General features: G+C 38.5%; 1 protein-coding gene across 5 annotated transcripts in view; it reads right to left on the bottom strand.

The window, feature by feature from the left end:
* Window positions 1-6,111: 6,111 nt before the first annotated feature.
* Window positions 6,112-15,762, bottom strand: part of Gspt1 (G1 to S phase transition 1) — a 34,958-nt gene continuing 25,307 nt past the window's right edge. For all 5 annotated transcript variants that reach the window (XM_059269979.1, XM_059269978.1, XM_059269974.1 and 2 more), the window contains 7 exons: window positions 15,548-15,688; window positions 14,029-14,122; window positions 12,654-12,734; window positions 9,865-10,038; window positions 8,685-8,774; window positions 8,058-8,226; window positions 6,112-6,596 (listed from right to left, as the gene is read on the bottom strand). In XM_059269979.1, the coding sequence (XP_059125962.1) occupies window positions 6,544-6,596; window positions 8,058-8,226; window positions 8,685-8,774; window positions 9,865-10,038; window positions 12,654-12,734; window positions 14,029-14,122; window positions 15,548-15,688 (802 nt within the window). In that variant the 3' untranslated portion in view covers window positions 6,112-6,543. The remainder of the gene's footprint in view (window positions 6,597-8,057; window positions 8,227-8,684; window positions 8,775-9,864; window positions 10,039-12,653; window positions 12,735-14,028; window positions 14,123-15,547; window positions 15,689-15,762) is intronic.

The following is a 15,762-nucleotide window of genomic DNA, read 5'->3' as shown; positions in this document are numbered from 1 at the left end:
GCCCTCTTCTGTATACATAATAAATAAATAAATCTTAAAAAAAAAAAAAAAAAAAGCTTACATTCTGTGTGTTGAGAATGAGTGAGCACATAGGGGAAAACCCCTAATCTTGGAATCTTGAATCTTACATGCTGAACTGAATGTATGGGGACCCGGTCAGCTCCCGAGTCTGTACTGCTGTCCCTGACCGGTCAGTTTCTGTTGTGCTACCCAGTAAAAAAAATCTTGCTTTGAAGAACCTCTTGTGTCTGCTCTGCTTGATTCAGAGCCTCAGACCCACAACAGTCACCTTGGGTCCTGCTTATGGGAGCTTGGTATGGTCTGGCCAGCCTGGTCTACAAAGTGAGTTGCAGGGCAGCCAGGACTGCTTCACACAGAAACCCTGTCTTGAAAAACCAATAAATAAATTTACAAAGATGGATTTTTCACAAAACCAAAGATGCTAAAACTGATTTTCCTTAAAATTTTTAAGCTTTAAAACTTTAAAACATCTTGCTCTAAAACACTCCACTGCAAGTCTTGTGCACACTACATACAGTTCCTGTGTGGTGCCCAAAGATTAATGAAATTAAGAGAATTCTTGTTAATAAGGAATTAGTTCTATGTACTGGTGGATAGTGTTAGAATCCTAGTCATTGAACAGAAACCCACAGGATGGAAAAAAAGCTACAGCTCAGTAGACAGAGTGTTTTTGGCATGTAGTTTGATCCCTTGAATACCAGTGGTACTTGCCTGTGATCCCAGCATTTAGGAAGTGGAGGCAGGAGGATTTGAAGTTCCAGGCCAGGCCAGAGTACATGATACTGTCTTTAAAAGCAAGGTAAAAGTCCAATCACTTGGGAGACTGAGCTAGACAAATCTTCCTGAGTTCAAGTCCGACCTGCTCTCCACAGCAAATTTCATTCCAGCTAGGGATACATAATGAGACCCTGTCCCCAAAACAAAAACAAAGAAAAATGGAGTAATTGTTGGGAAATGTCACAAACATGGTTTATTTAGAACTTTTTTTTTAAGATTTATATATTTATTCATTCATTCATTCATATGGGTACTTTGTCAGCATATACATCTGCACACCAGAAGAGGACATCAGGCAATTTTGAGTTGCCATGTGGGTGCTGGGAATTGAACTCAGGACCTTTGGAACAGCAGAGAGTGCTCATAACCACTGAACCATCTCCCCAGCCCTTTTAGAACTTTCTAATACTTTGTGTGTGTGAGAGATACATGCCTGAGGCGGCCAGAGGCATCAGATCCTCTGGAGCTGACATTAGGCAGTTGTAAGCAGACTGACTTAGTGGAAACAAACACGTGCTCTTAATTGATGAGCAATCTCTCTAGCCCCTATTTAGAACTTTGAGGAGCCCTGCTTTACCACATTCTTGCTCACAAATTTTAAGCTAAGACTAGTTTAATGCTAGACTCATGACCAAAATTCTGACCTTTCGTGTAAGGACAGCTAAAGCAGGAACTCACCGTGTCTCATGAAAGGAACTAACTATATGTATAAACTGGACTATGGTGATACCTACCTATAATCCCACAAAAATCAGGAAACAGAAGCTGTACGATCACTACAAGTTTGAGGCTAGTTTTTTCTACATAGTGAGTACCTGTCTCAGCCTTCCCTCACCAAAGATGAGTGTACAAAGAAACATACTGTTGTCATTCAGTTAACCACTGTGTATGCTAGGTCTGCTAAATTACTCACCCTGCACAATAAAGAAGGGCACATGCCATTTGGTCTCTTGATCTTTATTAAAAATCCTGAATTTTTAGAGGTTCATAGCTTGGACAGAATAATCACTGATATTTCTCCAATTGTATTCACATAAAACCACACAATGTGATGTTATTTATTATCAAGTATCTCTTCTAACCCTTCCTGGAGGGCTATTTTTGTTCTGTAAGGTTGTCATATAACCATACAAAAGCCTCACACACCAAACAAACGTTTTTAAATTCTGAGATAACAGCCTGTTAGGTCCATCCAATAAGTCTGTTAGATATTTCCAATACTTGATACAAAAATATCATAGAGAAAGTAGCACAGAGTACAGCAGGTGATTATAAACAGAGACAAGCACATCAAAAGGGAAGATGACAATTTTTACTGTTACAAAACAAAATGTTTAAACTTCAGTCATTTGAGTTAATTGCAAGAGCAGACTAAGGGCTTAATCCTCACACAGGCACCAAATCAGGCACAGTAGGTAGCTACAAATCATAAGAAAAGGGTTTCCTTCCTACCTAGAACACTCACTCATGCTTTGGAATTAGGCTAATAACCCATCAAACCTAGCCAGTTCTCATTCATCTTATTATCTTTTAAGATGGGCTCTAGGTATTAACCAGTTCAGTAAAAATTAGTCACTAAGTCCCAGCCTGAGAGATCCACATTTCCTTTAAAACAAACTGGAGAAACTAGTTAAGAAGTGTGTACGTTTCTGAGCCCAACACGTCCCTTCAAATGCAGACTCGCAGGCTCAGAGCTTAGTGTCACCTAATACATGTGGGAGGAATGGGGGTGAAGACCATGACCTGAGGAGGGCCAGAGCTCTAGCTCCAGCACAGACACTCTTCCCCGGGCAGCAGGAAAGGAGGTAGCAAGGACTCAGGCTGACATCTGAAGCACTAAGCTAATGTGCCTAGCAGAGGGGTGGGTGCCTCAGGAAGCACAAAAAGCCATCCACCCATGCAGTCCACAAACCTGAGGTTTCCAGGTCAAGATTTAAAGGGCACAGTGGCATGTGTGACAAGGCAGAAAAAAAAGCAATACTCTTCTGGAACTGCTTTAAGAAATCCATGTTTTCTGCCTAATCAGGCTTAGTGACTATTTACTTTTCCCTTGCACCGGAAAACAAGTTTTAAATCTCTACCCCCATACTTCCACGCCCTCATGATAATTCTTAGTAAATAACTTGGCTAGCATATTATTGTTTCAAGGAAGCATAGGATTAGAGGTATGTGAGAAGTATTTATTGAAGGGAAGACTCATTAAGTTCTAGGATTCTAAATATTAAGAATATCCCAGAACCAAACCCATCAAGTATCAAATCTACCCTATCTGAATTCTGGCAATAAATTGGTTCAAATGCAATCGACTGAATTACTACTGGAAAATAACACTTTCTATTCCACACACTATGAGATCTAATTTAGCCAATAGCTAAATTTAAACCTATTAAATCATGAATTGTGCATATGTAATTATACCTATTTACCAAGTCGCTGCCGTGGCAAGATTTCTAAAGAAACAAGATCATGAATAATCAGATGGCATCTGTTAGAATCACTGAAAAATTAGCTGGAAGAAATAAATACAGTATTTCGAGGTAACCATTCCCCAAATCCAGTTGATTGCTCTCTATCTACTTTACATATAGATCTGTGAGAGGATTAGTTGCAGTTTATTCTAGTAAGGTAGGCCAACAATGAATATAACATCTACTCATTCTACAGTCCAAGATATAGTACTGTAACTGGAATTTTCACAAATGGTATAAAGGTTGGAAGTTTCTAACAGTGAAAGCTACAGCTTTGTCCCTTGACTACCTAAAGCTCTACCCAAGGCAATGAAGTTATCATTCATAAAGCAGCAGTGAGGAAGAGCATGCCAGTGAGCAAAAGGTGCTAGAGTGCTGTCATGTGTAAACAGTCATCCAAGATCATGGAGTAATTACTAGTGTTCCTGGAGATGGTCGAGGGACTACAGCTGACCCCCCCAATGTTCATCTTGGATTCGTAAGTTATAAAACTGCATCTGGTTCCAAGTATAAGCCAAAATGCTTGCAGCACTTCAACTGATGACAGGAATTGTTCAACCAAATAACTTTCAAAGTTGCACACTGTAAAGTAGATCTAAGTGGTTCTCGTAAATAGCAGACATGATGAATTATCTTGTTACACTGAATAGCCTGTACTTCAGTTTACAAAGTTTTTACATGTAATTATCGTGTACTTCAAGATTTTTAATTAAAAACAAGGGGGGAATATGTGTTTAATCATTTACAAACAGTTATTTGTCATTGAATTTCAGGCAGTATACACTCAGCCCAACTTCTTGTGGTTTGGATTTAAATAGACTCCCACACACACACTAGATAGCAAATTATGTATAAACAAAAAAATGCTGTATTTTCTCTTTCATAGAAAAAGATGACAGTTAAGATGTTTTTAAATGCCATCACTTAAAATTACTTATGCTCACTTAAAAGATTAAACTAAGTAACCTAGCATAAAAGTTGTGTGATGATCATTAATGTAAAATGGGGGGCACCAAATCATGATGCTACATGCCTATGTTAAATATAGTTGAAAAAACATAAGATCTTTAATATCCAGAATGTGTAGTTATCCTATTTTGCATTGTCAACCACATAAAAAGTTTACATTTGCAAAAGACTGAATGATAGCACACAACTGTATTGCTCTTTAAAAATCCAACATCTGCACACATTCCAAGTTTACTTTAGACAATTTATCTCCTTATTCAAATGACAATCTGATATATAAAAACTATTTTAAAATGGGTGAAGTCTAGTTAGAGATAGTTTTTTCAAACTTCGAAGTCCCTAAAATGTAGTGTTAATTCTGTTGATGTGATATAATTCCAATGAAAATAATTTACAATAATCTTTGTACTTATGTTATCTTGTAGAGGTGGGCCTTTCACAAGTGCTGTCTAAGCCATTTCACTTAAGAATCCTGGCAACATGCACATAACATTCTAACAGTGTAAGTGTTTTAATAGCAGACATAATTGTTTTTAAAAATGTTTAATTTCAAAAGGGAAATCATTGGAAATAATTTCAGTAACTTACAAGGTTCTAAAGATTCATAAAGACAAGCATGGAAATATAAAAACCATTTTGATCTCATTAGAGCTCCCAAATGTCACAGAAAGATAAAAGCCCAGATATTTGCAGGCATCATAAAAATTAAATTTCATGCAATTTAATAGCCATATGTGTAGTTCAAAACTGGAGGGCTTCCCTTGGTCCTGTCTATAAGACAGCAACTCATTCATCTCTGCAATTGGCATTTCATTGTTCAGAAAAGACTTTTGTGTTTTGTTCTGTAACTGGAGAGGAGATACAGTTGGCTAGGCTTTTCTTTTCTGGGGAGCAAGATTACAGGAATGGGCCATGCCAATAAACGTACAGTTAAAAAGAATCTTAGAAATCACAATGTAAAAGAGGCCAAATCTCATAAATGGAAGCACACATTCAACATGAAGGAGGCTTCTAACAAACACAGAGAATGTCTCTTCTACTTCCCATTTATTCTCACAAAAAAATTTCCGGCATACCTGTAGTAGTTAGGCATACCTGTAGTAGTTACCTTTGACCTAAATCCACCACACTACAGTGCTGCACTGTGGCTCTTCCAAATCACGGTTAGCAACTTACAGCTTCTATTTAAGAAAACTCAAATAACTGAGCTAAAAGCTATCCTGTGCGTGATTCTACTTGTTACTGTTCGTTTTAGTGTGAGAAGTTTGTGATGACTCTGTGCTCATTTAGTCACTGGATTGAGAACTGGCATGAAGCAGCTCTTCCACCCTTTAAAGTTACCGACAAAGTGAGTAACTTGTGGCACTGGCATGTGTAACTGATGGGGTTTTATACTAGATGCATGCAGCTCTCAGAAAAACTTACGGGCGTTGGCCAGTCTCAGCATGCTTTTTTTACTGTGACTTCCATTCATGTAACAAGCTAATGGAATTGTCTGGAGGGGACAGTTTTATTAAGCTTTACTTAGAAAGGTGACAATAATGTGTTCGCTTGCTTCCAAACAACTTACTGTGTTTAAGAAATCATATTAAGATATAAATTGGCAGAAAATAACCAACAGACCTAGTTCATAAAGCAGTGTTACAAAGGTGTTTATGTATGCATTGACCATCAAAATAAGGGATCAAACAACACATTCTTTCCTTTAATACATACTTGAGCAGTGTTTGTAAATGCCCCATTTAAAGTGAGTGGGTAAGTTTAGAAAAATCCAAGTAATAAAATGTATTCAATTACTTGGCAGTTAAAAAGATAATGCAACAATGTTACATTGAGATAAAAAAGTATTCAAAAGCAATTCAAATACCGAAAAGGGTTTCAAATTGAATATTTTATTAACATGGTAGTTGTCTTTTTAACATGTGCACACACACTCGCACACTCAGAATGATCTGCCTGGGGGGGAAAAAGGCTAACTATGCCTAAGGGGAAAATGAAAAATAAAAAAATTCGTGTTGGTTTTCATTATTGTAGGCAATTATGTCCACATCACTTACAAAGCTATTGCCAAATCTGTCCAGGGAAGCAAAGTTTGAAAGGGGGGCAAAATCTTGGGGAAAATTCAACAGTGGCATAGCAGAGCTCTCAATATGAGAAAGCTGACATAATGTGGACTTCTGCTGTGAAGTTTCTCTGCAAAATATGGGGAGAGGTTTGTCGATGGGCAGAAAAGAAGAGAGGGCGGTGTGAAGTAGGCTTTTGCAGTCAATATTCCTCACAGTATTGTGCAGGGTCATCAAGAAAATGCTTAGTCTTTCTCTGGAACCAGTTTCAGAACTTTTCCAATTGCAATGGTCTTACCTAGAAATGAAATTTTGGAACAGACAAACAACACTTTTCAGTAGTTAACAGCAAGGTTCTATACTGTATTAAGCCTCACTAACCAAAACAAAATATAGTCCTTGTGCAAATTGCTGATTGAATAGCTTTATTCACCCAAACCATAGTAGATTTCATCAGGCTCTAATGGCTAAGATTATTTAGAGCTGGGCCCAGTCCAAATGACTGTAATCCTACCACTTGGGATCTTAATTTCAAGGCTAGCTGGGCCTTACATAGTAATGATGCCTCAAAAAAAAAAAAAAAAAAAAATCCTGTTAAACTATGAAGTATAACAAATGTCACTATCAACAAATTTGGAACATAAGGTGTTTAAAGTGAAACCATGACCTAGTCAAGCTTTGGGGGAAAAAAGTAAAAATCAGCCAGGCGGAGGTGACGTACACCTTTAATCCCAGCACTCAGGAGGCAGAGCCAGGCGGATATCTGTGAGTTCGAGGCCAGCCTGGTCTACAGAGTGAGTTCCAGGAAAGGAGCAAAGCTACACAGAGAAACCCTGTCTCGAAAAACAAAAAACAAACAAAAAACCCAACCAAACAAACAAAAGTAAAAATCAACAGTTTTTATACTGTATTCTCTACCATGGCTTAACGATATTGAACACTACCATGTTAAATATTTATCTGGATTTCTGTTGAACTGCAAAGGTTTGTATAGTTTTCTAGTTTCCAGACATGGGAATTTACCCTTGTAATCCTAGTACTCAGGAGGCCAAGGCAGCAGGACTGCAGTGAATTGGAGGCCAACCTAGGCTCCACTAGAAGACCCAATCTCCAAGAACAGCAGGTGCTGGGGATACAGTTCGGCCTGCAGAGTGCTGCCTCGAATGTCTGAAGTGCTGCTGGCTTTGATTCCCAGCACTTGGGAAATAGAGGCAGGAGGATCAGAAGTTTAGGATCATCAGATCATCATAAGCCACACAGTAAGTTTGAGGATAGCTTGGACTACATGAGACCTCATCTTTAAAAGATAGAAACGTTAGCCCAATGTTCCATAACAATCAGTTCGTTTTCATACCAAGGAATGTTCAGACCATTAGAGGAAAACTACAGCTATTCTGCATCAATCAAAGGTAGGTAGAAATGGATGCCCCCAAGGATGTGAATTACATATTAAACAAGTCATATAGCCCTTGTATTCTTATTTACTATAGAAGTCTTCATTCTAGAAATGTCTTAGTAAATTCATTTTTTCCAAGTGTACTATTATAAAATGTTAAAAGTAAGTCTATAGAGCAGCATTACTGGTACTATATGATAATTCAATTTGTTGTTTAATATATTCAATTCAATATACTTATCACATCTGACTATTACAGAACACACATCTGGATTTTCTTTGAACCAGCTGTAATAGGGACAGTACTCAGATAATGCTGACTACCAAAGCCTGACTGGATCAAAGACAGGGAAAACCTCTTACCCTCATCTCGTAAGGTAAAGCGTCCCATCTGAGGGAAGTCTTTAAAGGTCTCCAGACAGATGGTCCCTGCTGTCCTCAAACGCGCAATGCATACTTGATCTTGTTTCACAAAACGGGGTCGAGTCTTACTTTTTTCTCCTGATTTTTTGTCTACCAAGCAGATTAAGGCCTAGCCAATAAAAGAGGGTAAGAAATAAAATTTAATGTTAAATATAAGTAACTCTAAGAATAAAATGTAACCTGGGTATGTATTGAATACCTGTAATCCTAGTACTTGAGAAGCCAAGCCAGGAGAATCATGAGTTCCAAGCCAGCCTAAGCTACATAGAGAGATCCTGTCTTAAAACAACAACAACAACAACAAAGACAAGTAGCAAGATAGCTTTTCAGGCAAAGGTACTTGCCACATAAGTCTCTGGACCCAAGTTTAATTGCCAGAGCAGAAGAAAAGTGGAAGGAGAGAGCAAACTCCACGTGTACCATGACACACCCATCACCCCCGCCACCAAAAAAGAGAAAAAAAAAAGAGAAAAAAAGTGTAAAGGTATCTGTATTGTTGATCAGAAATTATCAAGATACAGCATTCTTCAAAATTAAACAAGCCAGTTATCCTAAAAACAAACTCACTGTTATTTCGACTTCCTCGATACAGGTATGAATATGCAGCACCGCATTATAGCCTGGGCAGATGATGGATTTGTGCTCTATAATCACTATCTGTCAAATTAAAAACAAAACAAAACCCCCACAACTTTATCTTCAATGCTCTAAAGGTATAATATTCCAAGAAGCAACAGAAATCACTAACTTTTAATATGTTATACCTTGTTATTTTGTTGAAAGGATAGCTCAAGTTGCCCTACCAAAGTTCCCCCTTCAACATTCCACTGTCTAGAAACTGGCAAGTGCCTGGTTTATATCTCAGTTCAATAGGCAGACATTGAGAAGTCTTCACCCTCTACTACCCAATGAACTAATGCAACAAATCACCTCAGACCAGTTACCGGGATGTGATATTCCCATAGCTTATCCATTTCTCAATACCCAAGGTCCAGTTAGTAAGTGTATGTACTTGGCATTAAAAACAACAACAAAACACAAAAACAACAGAAGTAAACTTAGTCATACTTTTCAGTGAAAAGGGCTGAGATTTATTTATGTGTATGTTATATATTTATATATATTTATGTGCTTTCCTTGGATGTTTGTACGTGTACCACATGCACTGCTGTTTGAGGAGGCCAGAGGGAGGGTGCTGGATCCCTTGGAACTGGAATTACAGGCGGTTGTAACCTGCAGATCCTTGGAACTGAACCCAGGTCCTCTATGAGAGCAGCAAGAATTCTTAACCACAGAGCCATTCACCAGTCCCAGTTTAAGCACACTCAGAGAGTTCTGTCAGGGCATCAGTGTTTTGCTGTCACTCTCCCAAGAAGGTAAGTGTGACCCAAGTCTAAAAACTTACTGGCTCTGGAATAGCAAACTATGCTGTAGTCGAAATCAAAGACATTTTAAACTAAACTTATTGACGATTTATCACTGTCGCCTTTACAAAGTGAATAATACTCTAAATTTTAACAATAAACCAAAAAATAAAATGGAATTTACAAAAAAATCCCACCTAATAAATTCTTATAGCATCTTGAAATTGTGAGATAATATAGTTTTGATGTACAAATGAGTTTGACTACTTCAGTTCCTCTGATACTGGTCATGTGGCATGTCACAAATACTTAGGGCAAAAACACTGAAATTCTAACCACTTAGTTTCTAACAACCAAGAAGATGAATGTGGTGACTTGTTTACCTGGGCATCAAATGTGCGTCCAGAATGACAAAGATTATTAAGATCACAAAGGATGAATCCTGGAAGAATCTCCTCTTCTTCAATTCCTTTCAGTCTGATTTTGAGGTTTTCCCCTGGGGCTACAGAATCTGTTTCTACATCATCAGAAAGTATCCCAAGAACTTCCACATTGTGCTTAAAAAGAAAGCAAAGTTGGAGGTTTGCTGAAACATGTGCTGAATTATATAGGACATAAAATGACCCCAATGTTTACTTGTTAAGAAGCTACAAATTCCCAAGCCAAAATAAAAATTTAGAGGCAAAGAAAAGGGCTCAATCCCAGGGCCTTGTGCATGTCAGACAAGTGCTCCACTACTCGATACAAAGTTGAAACTGTCATAGCTTGTAGTATCACATTCTAACAACTTCTAAATAGAACACAGAATAAAAACTCCATTTTCAAAATTCCAACACTGTGATGGTTAGTCCTGTCAACTGGATGAAATCTGGAATCTCAGGGAGGCAAACACCCAGGCACCCCTGTGAGGCATGCTTGGATAGAATTACCCCTAGTGAACTGATGAGAGAAGAACCGTTTTTACTGTGGTGGGATCCTTCCCTGAGCTGGGGACCTGCACTATAACCTTCCTCCTGGTTGCAGATGCATTTTGACCAGCTGCCTCAGTCTGTAGCCTTGACTCTCCTGCTTATTCTCTTGAGATGGGTGTCTTGCTTGCATGCATGTATGTATGCATGTATGTGCCCCATTGGTGACATGGTCAGAAGTGACAACAGATTTCCTGGAACTGGAGTTATGTTTTGTTGGGAACCACTGAGTGGGTGCTGGGAACTGAACACAGGTCCTCTGCAAAGGCAACAGGTGCTCTTAACAACTGAGCCATCTCTTCAGCCCCCTTGATTTGCTTTTTAACAATTTACTTTTATTTATGTATGCTTGTCTGAGTGTGAATGCTGTGCATGCAGTGTCTGTGGAGGCCAGAAGAGGGCATAGGACCCCCTGAAGCTGGAGTTAAGAGCCCATGGTGAGCTGCTCGATGTGGGTGAAGCAAGTACTCTTGAAGGGCTGAGTCACCTGCCAGCCCCTCACTTGAGTTGCTTTTCTCAGGGTCTTTGATCAGCCACAGGACAGTAAGACAAATACCAAACTTAATACTGGACTTTTAACACTTTAGATGTAAATATCAGAATTAAAAACTCATTTCCTACAGCAGGTCAATCCTGAAATAAGCACGTGTTTCTCAAAGTTATTTTATTGAATTTTAAAAGCATATTGTTGAGGCTGGAAAGATGATAGAGTGGTTAAGAGCACTTGCTGCTTTTACAAAGGACCCAGGAACAATTTCCAGCACCAACTGGTTTCTCACAACTATCTGCACGTAACTCCAGTTACAGGAAAGCTAATACTCTCTGCTGGCTCCTCGGGGCACCAGGTGTACATGATGCACAGATGTGGCCAAACATTCATATACAAAATAAAAATAAGTAAATCTCTTTTTAAAAGCACATTGTGTAATGAGTGCAAGATAAGCTTGTGGGAAAGAACTAGACAGTCATGTGCTGCAATGGTCAGCACAGCAGTATTGTTAATATATGTACTGTTGTCACTGTGGGACTCTTTTGTTTCACTGATAAAATAACACAGCCCTGCATGGGAAAGACAGAGAGGTGATATGTACAGGCACTGAAAACCCAGGAGTACATGTATTATTTGTATAAAAGCAAGAGTTAACAGAAGGTAATTACCTTGAAAGCAATAAAACATCAACTTGTATCTTGGAATAATTTTATAATACCTCAAAGTAGAAATCATCAAATCTAACTTAAAATCCACTAACGAAGGGTTTTGTTTGTTTTTCATTGTGTCTGGTGTGTGTGTGTGTGTGTGTGTGGTGAATGCTACAGAGCCCAGGTGGAGAAGAAAAGGTCAGGACAATTTTGTGGAGTAGTTGTCTCCTTTTACCTTTACATGGGTTCTTTGTAGCATTTTACCCAGTAAACCACCCAGCCAGCCCTTAAATATTTTTTTTCCTCTTTATTGGTTTTTCAAGACAATTTCTTTGTGTAGCCCTGGCTGTCCTAAAACTCCCTTTGTGTACCAGGCTGGCCTCAAACTCAGAGATCAGCCTGCCTCTGCCTCCCAAGTACTGGGATTAAAGGCATGCCACCACACCCAACTTAATTTTTTTTTTTTTTTTCAGTTATCTAAACAGGCCTCAAACCTGTATATAACCTAGTAGAAATGATGTTAGGGAATTGCGGATTTAGCTCTATGATAAAAGTGCCTGGTTAGCAACAGCCATGTCCTTAGCCTGGGGTGGGAGTGTTTAATAATAACAAAACAAAACCCCAAAAGATTAAAAAAAATCCCTGAATGTATAGTCTTGGACATACTATTTTGTGGCATCTAAATGACCCAGACTACAGACACAGAGACACACCAGGGCTGAACCTGAGTTTTCTTCCACGCTGTCTTAATCATCTGTTTTGTCAACCTTTAAAGCACTTCCTCAATCACTCCAAATCTCTTATTTGATTTGCTCCTATCAATGATGGGACAGGTTGATGGTTTCAAACTTTCATGGTGCACCTTCTAGCTCTAACATGCTTGAAGGATCAGCTGACCCTTCCATTGCCACTGAGTGAAAAAACTCATGTCTTCTTATAGTTCACACTGAGCATTAATAAAATAATTATTACTTATAAAAATTAGTGGAAATTCCTAAGTTTTTGAAAAGTTTGGCATCTGATATTTTCAAGAGCGACCATATGAACACATGCTAAACTCTTACCTTATTTGGCATCATTACAAGCTGCTGGCCTTTACAAATAGATCCAGATTCCAGCTTTCCCAGGACCACAGTCCCCATATCCTATTGAAATATAGAATAAAAAAATTAAAAACACACAGACTTTTAGTGCTGGTTATAGCAGGTGAACAGCCCCAAGAGAAATTCTATAGGATTTATCTATCAAGGAAAGTCTTTAGTTTAATAAGTGGCAGAATGCTTATGATATTTTTTAAAGTCTATTCTTTTTGCTTTTATATATAATTTACTTATTTTTATTTAATGGGCATTGGTGTCTTCCCTGCATGTATGTTTGTGTGAGGGTGTCAGATCTTGGAGTTACAGATGGTTGTGAACTGCCACGTGGTTACTGGGAATTGAACCCAGGTCCTTTGGAAGAGCAGTCAGTGCTCTCAACTACTGAGCCTTCTCGACACCCACTTATGATTATTCTTAAACACAGAGAAGGTGATAAATACTCCCATAATAATTTGTATCTTAGGCCTTAGTACAATTATAGTAAAAATAACAAGGAATGCTCAAGGTTTCAGAAGTTCTAGCTTCATGCAGATAACCACAGAATTTTATGTTGGAAGATCTGAATTGTTTGTACAGATCTAGAAACTTAATTGTTTAGAATGGAGCTAATTGAAGGACAAAAGACTTAAAAATAGGTAAATATTACATGAATTGGTACTGTCAGAGTTTAAAAGATTAAGTTAAGGGCTTGGGATGGAGCTCACTGGCAGACATCTTACCTGATCTGCACAAAGCCCTAGGTTAAAGACCCTGTATTGCAAAACAAAGTACCTAAATAACCAAGTTGAAAATCCAATTGAAACCAATGAAGTGAATTTTTTTGTAGGGGTTTAAAGTTTTTTTGTTTTTTGTTTTTTTGTTTTTTGTTTTTTTTTTTTGGAGACAGGGTCTCACTATGTAGCCCTAGCTAGCCTGGAATTTGCTATGTAGATAAGGCTGGCCCTGAGTTAAAAGATCCACCTGTCTCTGCCTCCCAAGTGCTGAGATTAAAAGCATGCACCACCACACCCAAGAAGTGCACACTGACAACATAAGCCCTCATGTATTGGTACTATTATAACTTAGTGCACTATTCTTGCAAGGCTACTTATCAATATCTATAATTTTTAAGGTGAAAAAATTTTCAGAACAGCCTTTTCATTGTATCAATACTGCAGCTAAAAAAATGACTAATTTACTGAAAATATACAAGTTAAGCTTCTTGTGTAAATCATAGCCTTCCATATGCAAGCACTCAGAAAGACAATAAACATTACTCTTAATACATTTTTTATAACTTATAACAAAACACAATGATTTCAACTCCCCTGAAATCCAGTAACTTTAATATTTGAGGTACCTTGTACTTATCGACAATTGGCAGCCTGATTGGTCCATCAACTGATCTATTGAAGTTTGGCAAATTATCCAGATATGGAATAAATGGTAAGCCACTGAGAACAGAATAATATCCATTAAAGAAAGTTAACAGTAATTTTTAAAAAATCTATGCACATTTTTTTTTCATTTATATATTTCCATTTCATGAAACTTACACCTCAGAAAACTAAAATAAAACAGAATACCTTACTTGGCCAGATATGGTGACACCACCCTGTAATCCCAGCACTTGGGAGGTTCAGAGGAGAGGTTAAGAAGTTCCAGGCTAACCGAGGCTACATAGTGAGATTCTTGTCTCAAAACAGAACACAACGAAACAACAAACTACAAACACACTGGATGTTCATCTATGTGTGTGAGTACATGGATATGGAAGTCAGAGGATAATTTGCACAGGTCAGTTCTCTCCTTTAATGATCTGGGCTCTGGACAAAGACCTCAAGTCATGAGGCTTGGCAGCAAGCACCTTGACCTGCCGAGCCATGCTGGCCTAACTTCCCCATAAATTTATGTGATGTCTAGAAAAGGGACTTGTACAGCCTACGTTATAATACTAACCACACAAGGACGATTTTGATAGGTCTTCTTGACTTGTCTCAAACTCAGATCTCTTGCCTGAGTCCTCAAGTGCTGGGATTATAGGCATGTACCACCACGCCCAACTCTGTCCCCTAATTGTATGTACTGTGACATATCCTCCTGGGAAATTGAACTCAGAATCCTCATGCTTATAAGACAAGCAATCTATTGACTTGAGTTATAGGCCAAAGCGCCCATAAAGAACTTATAGGACACCTAGGTGGTGGTGGCACATGCTTTAATCCCAGCACTCAGGAGGCAGAGCCAGGTCGATCTCTGTGAGTTCGAGGCCAGCCTGGTCTACAAAGTGAGTTCCAGGACAGGCTCCGCTACCCTATCTCAAAACAAAAAACACAAAGAATTTGTTTGACTTGAAGAATACAGAGGGCTGGGAAACGGCTCACTGAGTACACTGCCTGCTATGCCAGCACAGGGACATGAGTCTGGACCCAACACCAATATAAAAGCCAGGTGGTGGCATGCATCTGTAATCCCAGCACTGGGAGGAGACAGACTGATCCCAGGGCTTACTAGCCAGGCACTCTAGCCAAATCAGGTAGTTTCAGGCTCAGTGAAAAACTCACAAAAACACCTTTGGCCTGTATACACATAAACATGGGCAAAGCACATCTTCTTACACATATTGCATACACCACAGACACCCATGCACATTACACACACAAGTATACAACACACACACACACCCTGGCACATTACATACATAAGCATACAACACACACCCCTAAGTATTTCACATATTAAAAAAAAAAAAAAAAATAAGCATTTTAGAAGTCAAAGATCCTGGTATTTTTAAAACCAAGACTACAGACAAAATTTCTTTCAATTATTATTTAGATATGCCCATCCTCCTTTTAAAAAAGTAATAAAAGGTTACTCACATATACCAAGGACAGAAATCTGATTGCTCTTTGAGATTTGCTCCCGTCAGTCCTGAGCAGGGCATAAAATGAATGTCCTTTTTTGGATTGAAGCCAACTTTTTTCAAGAATGGTACTAGTTTCTCTTTACATTCTTCATATCTATGAATATTTAGAAATAACACAATTATGCCAACTGAGTACTAGTTTCACCAGTAAACAAATGAAAGCTTAGA

This window comes from Peromyscus eremicus, chromosome 8a (genome assembly GCF_949786415.1).
Source record: "Peromyscus eremicus chromosome 8a, PerEre_H2_v1, whole genome shotgun sequence".
Taxonomy (NCBI): Eukaryota; Metazoa; Chordata; class Mammalia; order Rodentia; family Cricetidae; genus Peromyscus; species Peromyscus eremicus.
The sequence above is the reverse complement of the archived record's forward strand: the minus strand, read 5'-3'. Positions and strand labels throughout refer to the sequence as shown.